Source organism: Panthera uncia, chromosome D1 (assembly GCF_023721935.1).
Source record: "Panthera uncia isolate 11264 chromosome D1, Puncia_PCG_1.0, whole genome shotgun sequence".
NCBI lineage: Eukaryota > Metazoa > Chordata > Mammalia > Carnivora > Felidae > Panthera > Panthera uncia.
Window position 1 is genome coordinate 50,260,895 of NC_064808.1, and position 13,302 is coordinate 50,274,196.

The 13,302-nt window shown below is 37.4% G+C and overlaps 1 protein-coding gene and 1 long non-coding RNA gene across 2 annotated transcripts; one reads left to right on the top strand and one right to left on the bottom strand.

Moving 5' to 3' along the window:
• Positions 1 to 2,057: 2,057 nt before the first annotated feature.
• LOC125914129 (uncharacterized) lies at positions 2,058 to 2,647 on the bottom strand. The gene is made up of 2 exons (XR_007455208.1): positions 2,459 to 2,647; positions 2,058 to 2,131 (listed from the first exon to the last, which is right to left on the bottom strand). It is a non-coding gene; the product is annotated as an uncharacterized LOC125914129 (long non-coding RNA).
• Positions 2,648 to 5,116: 2,469 nt separating this feature from the next.
• Positions 5,117 to 6,193, top strand: LOC125914022 (olfactory receptor 56A4). The gene has a single exon (XM_049619128.1). The coding sequence runs from the start codon at positions 5,179 to 5,181 to the stop codon at positions 6,118 to 6,120; it is 942 nt and encodes a 313-aa protein (XP_049475085.1). The 5' UTR covers positions 5,117 to 5,178; the 3' UTR covers positions 6,121 to 6,193.
• The last annotated feature ends 7,109 nt before the right edge of the window (positions 6,194 to 13,302 follow it).

Consider the following 13,302-nt stretch of genomic DNA (forward strand, 5'->3'; position numbering starts at 1 on the left):
TCTTCTCCACCTACATGGCCTGCATTCAGATCTTCATCACTTTTCCTTTGTACTGTTCAGGACTCTCTGAAAGCCTCCCTCCCTGCTGTGTGATTCCCTGTGTCCCATCTACAGCACATCACTTCCCTGTTTCAAGTCCTCTGGGCCTCCTTACAGTGTATGTGATAATGCCTGCCCTCAGGTGGACCTCACAGAGCTGCCCCTGCACACCTTAACCATGTCTCCTGACCCTCTGCTCTCCTGCTTGCTTCCCCCAAAGAACTTAGGATCTATCACCTCCTAGCACCTCACCACCAATCATACTGATCATCCACATTGATGTTTCTTCTCTTACCATTCCCTACACAGAGAGTCCTTCTTCTCCCCCAGGTGGATTTGCCTCATTTTTGTATCCTTCTCTGATGCTCTCAACTCCTTGTGTCTCTGGGCCTAACATGACTTCAGGAGATCATAGCCCCATTTTCTCTCCACAACACCTGAAGTTAAATATCATTTTTCCATTTCATAAATGAAGAATGTATGTATCATAGAGTTTAAATAGCTCATACAATGAGCATAAGAGCCAGACTTGGAATTCACTTGTCAGAGGCCAACTTTTCAACCATATCACTTGCTTCATTCTTCTCTTCCCACTGTTTGTACGATCAACTTTTTTAAAAAGTTTACTTATTTATTTAGAGAGAGAGAGAGCAAAAAAGAGCACAAGCAGGGGAGGGACAGAGAGAGATGGAGAGAATCCCAAGCAGGCTCTGCACTGTCAGCACGGAGCCTAATATGGGGCTTGAACTGACAAACCACAAGATCATGACCTGAGCCAAAACCAAGAGTTGGACACTCAACCAACTGAGCCACCCAGGCACCCCAGATCAACTTTATTAGAGCCACAACTATACTGTTTTATAAGTGCTCTTAAGTCAATTTTCCTCTATTACTTAAGCTCTCAGAAAATACCTGTATTTCTTAATCTATGTGGTACATTTGTATGCCTAACATTATAATCAGCTACCAACAAAGCACTGACTGATTTCTTGCTTATTAAATAGATCAAGTCACTGAGGATCCAGAACTTGAGGTTATTGGAAACCAGAAGTCCTTCCAAAAAAGTGGGTATGTTTTCTGTCTTATTATTTCTCTAATTCATAATGAAGGTCATCTTCCTGGTTACATATGTAAGTATATGAAAGAGCTAACCCCACCCCAGTTAGAACTCCTGAATCCTTGATTCGTCTTGCAGATCTACAATGGGTAGAAAGGTGTGTGTGTGCATGCGTGCATGCGCGCGCGCGCGCGCGTGTGTGTGTGTGTGTGTGTGTGTGTGTGTGTGTGAGAATAATCTGTATTTGGAAAATCTGGGATATTCAAAGTGAAAGTCCTTAGATCAAATCAATACCTTCATTATCTTCTCTAGCAATAGAGAAGATACTTCACTCTCATAGAAATGGGATAGGTAAGCAGGATCAGTAATCCCAACTATGCTAATTATTTGCTTCCTGAGCTCCCTCTCTCATCCTGCCATGACTCCCCAACTCTTTTCTACTTGTTTGGCTATGACAGCCCTTACTGTCACCTTTCTTAGTACTTGGCCACTTAGCTCTTTGTTTAGTAGTGAGGGAAAAAAGACAGTTGCCAACAAAAACAACAAACAACAACAAACAACAAGAATCAAAGCAGATGAGTTTATAGAACATAGATCCCACATGCTAGGATAATTGGATCTGAGCCAATTATCACAGATAATTCTGCTTACCATGTAAAAAATTCCTACATAGGTTTATATGCCTAAAACTGACTTATTGGCTAGCTTCTATTTTCTACCTTTGGTGAACTTCAACTATTTTGAATACTTTTCCTAAAGACACGTAGCTCTGTTTCTCAAAGATGTCTTTTATATGACAGTTATGGTCTCATTAGCATCTTTTTTTAAAATTAATTTTTTATTTGAGTATAGTTGACATAGAATGTTACATTAACTTTAAGTGTACAACATAGTGATTCCACAAATTTAAAATCATGCAGTACTTACCACAAGTATAGTTACCATATCACTGGAAGCCTGTTATCTCCCACTCCCTTTCAGCCATTTTTGCCCATCTCCCACCCTTTTCCCCATGCAGCAACCATTAGTTGTACTCTGTGTTTACAAAAAATATATTATTATATGTATTGTATGCATGTATATTGCATTTTACTTACAATGTGCATATTACATATTATGTATTTACATATGTATGTACAATATATGTTGTTCATTTGGGGCCATTGTTAAAACGGAACAGAAAGAACTCATTTTCAGGATGCCAACCCAAGAATATTGGCTGCCATATTTTTAATAGCAAGACTGATGATGCCTGTTAAGACACAAAGCAAGTGAAGAAAATGTTTGGCTTTCTAAAGACTAGGATACCTGGAAAGTAACACCATTTTGTACAAAACAGAACAAAAAGAACTTTCCACTGACCTCCAAAAGTATCCATGAACACAGATAATTTCCTCCTACTTTAGTGGGAAAAGCATTTCTCCTCTAGGCAACAGGATACTTTCTCTCACCCTGTAATAGAAAACAATGATGGGTATGACTGTTTTTTTTGTTTTGTTTTGAGTATTCTGTAAGAGATCCAACATCATTTTTTTTATTCTGCTTTGTTTCATTACCAAACTACTTAACCCAAGGCATACAGATTTTTTTTTAATTTTTTCAATGTTTATTAATTTTTAAAAGAGAGAGAGAGAGTGGGGGAAGGGCAAAGAGAGAGGGAGACACAGAATCTGAAGCAAGCACCAGGCTCTGAGCTATCAGCACAGAACCCTTTTCAGGGCTCAAACTCACAAGCTGTGAGATCATGACCTGAGCCAAAGTCACTGACTGAGCCAACTAGGCAGCCCAAGGCCTACAGTTTTGCCATGTGGATAATACTTATCCTTTTTATTTTCCAGTATAGACATTTTCTTCTGTGAATAGAGGAGTGGAAGAAGCTAGAATAAAAGTCCTTGTTTATGCTATTGAATTAACTCCCCCCATTCTCTCTAGAAACTTACTCTATCAAATATTTCCATTTTCTCTTAAATCTACAAAATCTACTTGAAAATTCTTATCAGTCTAAGTTTTAGATTTTAAGTCATTATTAGGTTTTCTTCAATTATTTTATATGCTAATACCTCTTTAACCTTATTTTTTAATGCAAATACATCTTCATTTGCATACTTGAATTTCCTACTGAATTCCAGGAATATTGTATTTTCAATGATAGCTTAAAATCTCTACCTGTATATTTTGCAAATATCTCCTGCATAACAATTCAAATATAAATTCATATTCTTATTCTGAAAACTCTATCCTTTTTTCCCATTCCTTTTTCTAATTTTGTAATAAAGATTTTATTTTTTCTGTCACTCAAGTTCAAAAACATAAAGTCATTGTGACTCAAGATTCAAGACCTTGTTTCATTCATCTTTCTTCAGTTTGTTACATATCAACTTGCCCAATAGTGATCAGTAAGTACACATTTGGGCAATTTTTGAATAATGAATACTCTAATGTCTTTCTTTACTCATCCCCTACATGTAATTCTTACTGATTCTGATTTTGAAATGTTTGTCCAATCCATTGTTTCTTGTCCATCCTGAAACAAGGAATGGCTCTTTGTATAAAGGAAAGATCACTATCCAAGGAGCAGGTAGGTGGTTAGTGCAATTTCAGCAATACAGGACAACTCAGAGGACTCTATTGACTCAAAGAATAGAGCAGAAAGTGGCCTCCAAAATGATCCATGATGCTCTTGGCCTAGTCTTTGTCAGAGTGAATCCTCCAAACCTGGACTCTCTCAGAGTGGGAAAAGAGTTAACAGTGCATCAGTCAAGGCCCCATGATTAGAGTATCTCACCTTTGGATAGAATTCCTATGACAGGTTAGTTTATAGCCTGACTATATATCGAGGGATCCCAGAGTCCTTCTAGAATAGTGCAAGTCAAGGAACCCTCATGAGTGAGCTGAAAATAACACCACACTATTCAATGCTCCAGGCATAAAATGGCAGCTACTCTTAGTCCCAAACTCTGGATGTTGCTGCAGTCTCCAGGCCTCTCTCAACTACCTGCCCAGGCTAACAAGATACTTCTCCTACTTTCTAAGTTTCAAAATGTGTTCCTCTTTTGGACTCCTTCAAAGACTTGTTTTCTCTTTTATTTAAAAAACTGTCATAGCACTTATAATTTTTTAAACTTTTTGTTCATATTCCAATACACTTAACATATAGTGTTATATTAGTTTCAGATGTACAATATGGTGATTCAATAATTTCATACATCACCTGGTGCTCATCACCACATGTGCACTCTTTAATCTCCATCACCTATTTAACCCAGAACTTACAATTTTTATATCCTCCTGGTGTACCCCTAATTACTGACTGTCTCTGTCACCAGAACATAAAATGCAGTCTCATCTAAAGGATCCAAACCAAAGAAAACACTCAAAACTTCCAAAGACAAACAATAGCAAATAATCCAGTGAGACAGTGATATATACTATGCCTTAGAATAAAATCTCCTTTGGGGCAGTAAGAAATTATTGCTGTTGGGTGCAGTCAAGAATGCTTTACCTCTAATTCAATTATTTCCTGAATAAAAGTAAGGAACCCTGACAAGCCCTGTCCATGTCTATAGAGGCTTCTCTAGGACCTCCACATAGTCAGTGAAATATAGTTATTCCTTGTAAACTCTGAGGGAAGGTAGGACTTAGTTAATTGTGCTTGTTGAAGCTACATAATGTGTGGAGGCTGGAAGCAGAAACTCCAGTCAGACTCTTGTCACCGTCCTGATCTCACCACTTAAACTATTTGCCAGTTTTGATTAAACTACTCTGCTCCTCTTTGCCTGTATCCTTTCATTATCTGTGAAATTAAGATAACAGTATTAATTACTCTCAAGATTTTTTGTAAAGGATGAAATAAGATAATAATTATAAAGCATTCGGCTTAGAGTTGGCACATAGCAAGTGTTCAGTTAAATGTCAGCAATGATTGATGATGATGATGATGATTTGAAAAGTTCATTGAGACAGGTTAAGTGTCCCAATGGAAACCTGAGTTTTACAACATCTAGAACACATAATTTTTGTTAATATATTTTGTCCTACATTTGTAGGAACTCTGGATTTCCAGAGTGATCAGGACACTTTACATGGCCTCACCCAGCAACTACTCCACTGCTCCAGTCTCCGAATTCCTCCTCATCTGCTTCCCTAACTACCAGAGTTGGCAGCATTGGTTGTCTCTGCCCCTCAGCCTCCTTTTCCTCCTGGCCATGGGGGCCAATGCCACCCTCCTGCTCACTATCCAGCTGGAGGCCTCTCTGCACGAGCCCATGTACTACCTGCTCAGCCTCCTCTCCCTGCTGGACATCGTGCTCTGCCTGACTGTCATCCCCAAGGTCCTGGCCATCTTCTGGTTTGACCTCAGGTCCATCAGCTTCTCTGCCTGCTTCCTCCAGATGTTCATCATGAACAGTTTCTTGACCATGGAGTCTTGTACATTCATGGTCATGGCCTATGACCGCTATGTGGCCATTTGCCACCCACTACGATACCCATCCATGATCACCGACCATTTTGTGGTTAGAGCTACCATATTTGTTGTGGCCCGGAATGGCTTCTTTTCTCTTCCTGTTCCTGTCCTGTCTTCTCGACTCACATACTGTGCAGAGAACACCATCAAGAACTGCATCTGCACTAACCTGTCTGTGTCCAAACTCTCCTGTGATGACATCACCTTCAACCGGCTCTACCAGTTTGTGGCAGGCTGGACCCTCCTGGGCTCTGACCTCATCCTTATTGTTCTCTCCTACTCCTTCATCCTGAAAGCTGTGCTAAGGATCAAGGCTGAGGGTGCTGCGGCCAAGGCCCTGAGCACGTGCGGTTCCCACTTCATCCTCATCCTCTTCTTCAGCACCGTCCTGCTGGTTCTGGTCATCACTAACCTGGCCAGGAAGAGAATTCCCCCAGATGTCCCCATCCTGCTCAACATCCTGCACCACCTCATCCCCCCAGCTCTGAACCCCATTGTTTATGGTGTGAGGACCAAAGAGATCAAGCAGGGAATCCAGAAGTTACTGAGGAGGTTGTAAGAGGTAAAAAGGATCAGATCCACCTTTGGAATTGCTAATAAAAGTCAGCAATTATTTTCATGTTGGAAGGGAAATTTCATTTTTCAATCCTGGAATGAGTTCTGATTCTCTTTTTTCTTGGTATATCAGACAGCAATGAAAACTTTCTTCTGTGAATCCTTTTTCCTGTTGCTTCAAAGGAAGTCTTCCTTGCCTGGATTCTGTGGTAACTTGGGAATTTTCCCTGACTACTCCTTATCTGAGGGTCTTGCCAAGCCTTAGCCAAGTGGAACTGGATTACAGTGGGAGTGTTTGGCAATTAAAGAAACAAACTTTATACTTAAAGAGATCTGCATATCCCCTAGATGCCTCTCCTGCCTTCTGTTTCAGACATGGCTTTTGTGTTGTGGGGGTTGATTGGGTGGAAGTACATGTTACCCCAGAACTTTGGCTCTTGAGGTTGAAAGCTTTACTCTGGACATTCTTTTTCTAAAAAGGTGTTTGTTTGTTTGTTTACATTTATTTTATTTTTGAGAGGCAGAGAGAGACAGAGCATAAGTGGGGAAGGGGCAGAGAGAGAGGGAGACACAGAATCCGAAACAGGCTCCAGGCTCTGAGCTGTCATCACAGAGCCTGATGCAGGGCTCAAACTCACAAACCGTGAGATCGTGACCTGAGCCGAAGTTGGACACTCAACCGACTGAACCACCCAGGCACCCCATTACTCTGGACATTCTTGACACTATTATTTGGCACCTATGGAAGATATGCCATCTTCTGGCTTCTCAGATCTTCCCAGAACCTGTTAAGATTTCCCATCTGTGCAGCCTCTCTGGGTGGCTTTCCTTTTTCATTCTCTCTCTCTCTCTCTCTCTCTTTCTTTCTTTTCTTTCTTTCTCTTCCTTCTTTCCTTCCTTCCTACTAAGATTCTTTTTTAAGTTTTTTGTTTGTTTGTTTCTTTGCTTACGATGGAGACTGAGAATTTTTAGGGCTTTTGCAGTGGACAGGGAGGGTTGTACTGTTTGAAGTGTTATGTGTTCTTTTCTTCATTATCTTCATCTTCGTGACACTGTAATCCTCACATTATCCCATATACCTCCTATAAGGAACCTAGAAATTTCCATCACATTTCTGGCACAATCCCTTCCCAACTCTGTTCTGCCTATTAGGCCTCTATTCTGAGCTGTGGCTGGCATAACTGTCAACAGTTTTCTAGGCATAGAAGCCTTAGGGTTTGACTTTCACAGATAAGTGCATTGAACTATTTTGGGATCCCCTCTTTAATGATGTCATGCATTAGTCCAATGTTTCCAAGGAATATTTTATAGTAGCAACCTGAGACTTCTCTTTTGAGACTTTGAAGTCCATAATTTTTCCAAACATCATTTGAATAACATTCTCAATTGGACTATCCTACTATCTTTTGTGTTGAAATGTATCTTTGGTAAATAATTTTATTGAAATTTAATATTTCTACAGTATTTTCTTTATGTATCATTTTGTCTTTTATTTTTCCAGTTTTGTTGAGATATAATTGACATATAACATTGTATTAGTTTAAGGTATACATCATGATGATTTTATATAGATGTATTGCAAACTGATTACCACAATATGCTTAGTTTATATCCATCAACTCAGATAGTTACAACTCTTGTGACAAGAACCTTTTTTTTTAGGATGTCTTTTTTTTGGGGGGGCAGCACTGGACATCTGGTTCTTGTCTATATTTGGGAGGTGCATTTCTGCATGCACTTTTGAAATGTTAGGTTTTGAAAGAGCCTTCTTTGGGGTCTATTATATCACATTTCATAGCATTGGTCTCATCAAAATATCAAGATATTGAGTTAGCTGAGCTCTGTCTTTTGCTTTCATACTTTCCAATCTGTCATTTCCATGTGTCTACCTAATGTGCCAGACACTTTATATACATTCTTATTTTACCTATACATTTGCCCTGAGGAGTTTTCCTGTTGGTCCTAGATGAAGAAACTAAAGCTCACAGAGTCAAATGATTCCAAAGATTACAGCAATTGAGCCAAGATAAATCTATGTCACTTGGGTTCCTGAAACCTGACCTCTTTCCACACTACTGATCCCAACTTTGGCTGTGTAATAGCATAACCTAGTGAGTTACATAAAACTCCTGAGTTACATCCCAATTTTCTCATATCCCCAGCCCAAGCTTGGTATCTGACACTTAGTAGGCATATTGTAAATATTAATTTGATGCCCAGCATTTTGTGGCAGATAGAAAGCAATCTATAATACATTTGAGTCATAGAATGATCATACATTTATAAAGAAGCAGCAGTATAGCTGTTGAGAAGAGATGTGTCCTTATTTAGTGTATTACCACATTTAAAAATCATTTTACTAATTTTATATATTTGTTTTATTTAAAAATTTTTAACTTAAAATTTCACCACCTTTACCCATTTCCACGAGCCCTCCACCCTCCACCTCTGGCAACAATCAATCTGTTTTCTGTATTTATGAGTTGTTGTGTTTTTTTTTTCTATTCCACATATCAATGAGATCATACAGTATTTGTCTTTCTCTGATATAGATATGTAGAGAGATAGATACAGCCTCAGATGAGACTGGAGCCCTGGCCAACAATTGATTGCCTTCTGTGGAGACTTCTGAAGCAGAAAACCAAACTAAGCCATGCCTCAAGTTCTGACCTATAGAGCTAAGCTTACAATTAAAAAAACTAAAAAAAACAGCAAATCAGAAAAATTAAGCCCTAAAAAGATAGAAGACAAGAAATAGTACAAATATAAGCAAAAAACGATAAAACAAAGAATATATATAACAGAAAATATCAACAAGGCTGAAGTTATATTTAGAAAAATGATGAGATAAACTTTTAGAAAAATAAAAAACACAAATTTAAATTATCTAGTATTTAAAAACAACATTGAAAGTTACAGATATTTTAAAATATAATAAGACTACACTATGAACCACTATGATAATTAATTTGACAAGGACACAGTATAAAAATTCCTTGATAAATACAACTTTCCCCCCAAAATCTGCATTATTCTATATCTGTTAAAGATGATGAAATCATAATTAAAAGAGAAAAGCCTGGGCCTAGTTACCTTCGTGGTAAAGTCTTCTAAAGAGTGAAAGAAGAAATAACATAAATGCTTTCAGAAAACAGAAAAAGAGGGAACACTTTCCAGTATATTTTTTTGAAGTTATCATAAACCTGGCATAAACACTGACAGAAATTACATACAAGAAAATTACAAGCCAACATCTCTCATTAACTTAGATATACAAATTCTAAACAAAATATTTGAAATTGAGCCCAAGAAAACCAAAAATATATTATGAATAAGTGAGGTCTATTATGGGAATCAGAAGTTGCTTTAAACATTGAAAATTGATCTATATCTAATTCACCTCATTAACCTTAATAATGGAGGGAAAATAAAAATTTCTCAACAGATCTAGGAAAATTATGCAAAAAAAATTCACCATGAGCTGGTAGTAAAAATAATCTCATAAATGTAAGAATATAAGGGAATTGCTTTATCTGTTAAAGGTTATCTTCCTCAAATCTACAGTGAATATCAATCATATGCAGTGGTGAATTAGTAAATGCTTGGAAAAAATGTATAAAGATTGTAAAGAAGTAAATAAGTCATTATTTGCAAATAACTTTCATTCTGTGGATAGAAAAATTGACAAGTATCAATAAATAGAATATTTGAATTTATAAGTAAATTTAGTAAGATCGCTACATAGACCTTCAATACACAAAAATCAACTGCATTTCCAAACTCTAGAAAAAAATGGAAAATGAAATTCGTAAGTCAATACCATTTACAATTGCATCAAAAAATCAAATACCTAGGAATAAAGATGTCCCAAGTTGTTTGCATTGAAACTAGAATACGTTGGTGAGAAAAAATAAAGAAAACTTAAATAAATCGAGATATATTATGTATGTGGATTAGAAGTTTCAGTGATGCAATGGTGTTAATTTTCTCCAAATTGATATATAGATTAATGAAATTCCAATAAAAATTTCAACAGATATTTTTGCATAAACTGGCAAGCTGATTTTCAAATGCACAAGGTAACACAAAGAATCTCACAAATAAGACTTATATGACTACACACTTCAAGAATTTTTATGCAACTGCCTAATTAAGATAGTGTGATATTTGTAAATAAACCAATTGATCAGAATGGGTAGTACAAGAAAAAACACATGATTATATTGTGATCTGATTTATGACAAATATGATATTGCAAGGAATTTCCTTTTCAATATATGGTGTTGGAGCAATAGATATCTGGATGCTACTGATTTTGATTCTGAAGGCCATTTCCCTAGTTTTTGCATTCCACCCAGGGTGATGGTTAATTTTATATGTCAATTTGATTGGGCTATCAGGTGTTTGGTTAAACATTACTTCTTTGTGTATCTGAGTGTGTTTCTGAAAGATGTTAGCATTTGGGGTGCCTGGGTGACTCAGTTGGTTGAGTGTCCTACTCTCAATTTTAGCTTGGGTCATGGTCTCACAGTTTGTGGGATCTAGAGCCTCCGTGGAATTCTCTCTTCCTCTCTCTATCTGCCCCTCTCCTGCATCTCTCTGTCTCTGGCTCTGGCTCTTTCAAAATAAATAAATAGACAAATATTAAAATAAAATGAAAGCAGTTAGCATTTGATTTGGAAGATTGAGTAAAGCAGATTGTTTTCCCCAATGTGGGTGGACCTCATTCAATCCATTGAGAACTTGAATAGAACAAAAAGGTAAAGGGAGACCTCTCTCTCTCTCTCTCCCTCCCTCCCTCCCCCTCCCTGCCTGTCTGCCTGAGCTGGACATCAGTCTTCTCCTACTCTTATACTGGGACTTATACCATCAGAGGTTTTGATTCTCTGGCCTTTAGAGTTGGACCTGAAATTTACCACTGGCCTTCTGCATACTATTAATATGATCATTGGGCTAGAACTCATCATAGATATTTAAGACATCACATGATAGTAAACTGCCTAACTAGCAACCTCTGCCTCATTGTTATTATCATAGTTTGTGGCACAAATGCGGAGATCAAATCTGCACAAATAACCTGTGAATAAAGGGGAATACTCTGAAGTATTCATTAGAAAGAGTGCTGGGTGAGGAATTCAGTAGTCTTTGACTTTAGTTTCTTTTCTGGCACTGATTGCTATGACCTAATTCTGTCTCTTGATTTTTCTGAATTTTATTTCCTGTTAAATGGTAAATGGCTTCTATTTCTGATATCCCAGAGTCTACTGCAGAGACTTGTAAAAATGGTGAAATGATTTATAAAATAAGTCAGAACTCCTTATTGCATTTTGACCACTATGTGTAGCTCTCATGAAGTGACCTCACCCAGTGTCATCTTGGGCAGTATAAAGCCCACAAACAATGCGAAACCATGACTGGACTACTGAACCAAACTAACCCCAAGGAAAGAGTCAGCTTTAGCTTGGCAATGCAGGGACTCCTTTTTCTCATCCTTCAAGCTCTTGGGAGCCCCAGGGAACAAATGCAACTGGGAAGTATAAAAGTATCACTAAAATTCTTACTCACTATAAATATTACTCCACAAACCCTAGAGGTTGTAGCATCCAAACAGTGACCATTTTGGAGATGGCAGAGCTACTAAAACTCTGGTGAGTTGGCTCCCCATGGTATAATGGAGTTTCTATAATGGTAGAAACTAAGAGCAGAGAAATAAAGGACAGAAGAAGAGATCGTGGAAAGAGTAAGATGACTTAGAAGCATTTATTACAAAGTCCTTGAAAGAAGGAAAAGGGATAAAGGAAATTATTCTCAATGGATGTTTAAAATAGGAGAGAGAGGCGCCTGGGTGGCTCAGTCGGCTGAGCGTCTGACTTTGGCTCAGATCATGATCTCACAGCTCTGAGTTTGGGTGCCATGTCAGGCTCTGTGCTGACGGTTCAGAGCCCAGAGCCCAGAGCCTGCTTCAGATTCTGTGTCTCCCTCTCTCTCTGCCCTTCCCCCACTCGTGCCATGTCTCTGTCTCTCAAAAATAAACATTAAAAAATTTTTAAAAATAAAATAAAATAGGAGAGAATGGCATAGAGCATCCCAACTGTTATGAAAACCTAGGATGTGTCCATCTGTTTTACCCTACACCCAACGACTAAGGATAAGGTAACTCTTATTTTCTTTATTCTCACCCCACCCTCCCTCTCACACACACTCCAGAGTGGAATTGCCAACCATAATCCTATGTTTTCATCATCACTTGGTGAACCATAAAATATTGGTACACCACCTCCAGAAAAACAATAAATTAGGATATCTATTGCTAATTCTTGTTTTTATAGTTTTTCCTCTTCATTCTTCCATCCATATATACAACGCAGACGACATGTATCAAACACACTAATTACTCCCAAATGTATATAATCAGCTATGTCCTTTTTCTGAGCTTCAGGCATATATATCTAATTGTCTTTTTGACAAGTCTACTGGATATTTATTTCCTTTGGTAAATATCTAAGAATTAAGGTGCTGAATAATAGTGAAAATGTATTTTTAACTTCATAAGAAACAGGCCAAGTGTTTTCTAAAGTCGTTGTACATTTCACATACTTATTAGCAATGAATGAGAGTTTCTGTTATTTCACATCCTCTTCAACCAAAGATAATGTGAATCGTTTTTACTTTAGCCATTCCAGGAGTGTCAAATGGAATCACTTTGGATATTAATTTTCATTTCCCTGGTAACTAATGATGTTTTATTTGCTATTGAACATTTGTTGTCTTAAACGTTTTCCCTATTAGGTTTTTTCCTTTTTAAATTGATGTGTTTCTATTCTTATTGTTGATTTTTAATTCTACTTAATTTTATTTCCATAATTATTATTAGCTAGAGTCATTTAATTATTTTTACATGCTTATTGTTTTCCTTGCTAACTTAGAATATAAGCATTACAAAAATAGAACTGTTTCTTTATCATCAGCATATATACCATAGCTATTCCTACCTCTAATAACAACAGCTACAAAGTAAATAAGTATTAAGTAAATAAATACTTGAAACATTTATGTCTCAAAAGCATGTAGAGTACCCAAGACATCCAGTCTTTCCATTATAATAACTTCGTGTTCTCCTAAGAATTAAAATTTTAGCTCCCTAATTTCATGGATTTCTTATCATCACAACTTAAGGATATGCAGT

What these genes read in the sequence shown, in the direction of transcription:
- LOC125914022 (XM_049619128.1), top strand. Translation starts at nt 5,179, where the DNA reads ATGGCCTCACCCAGCAACTACTCCACTGCTCCAGTCTCCGAATTCCTC.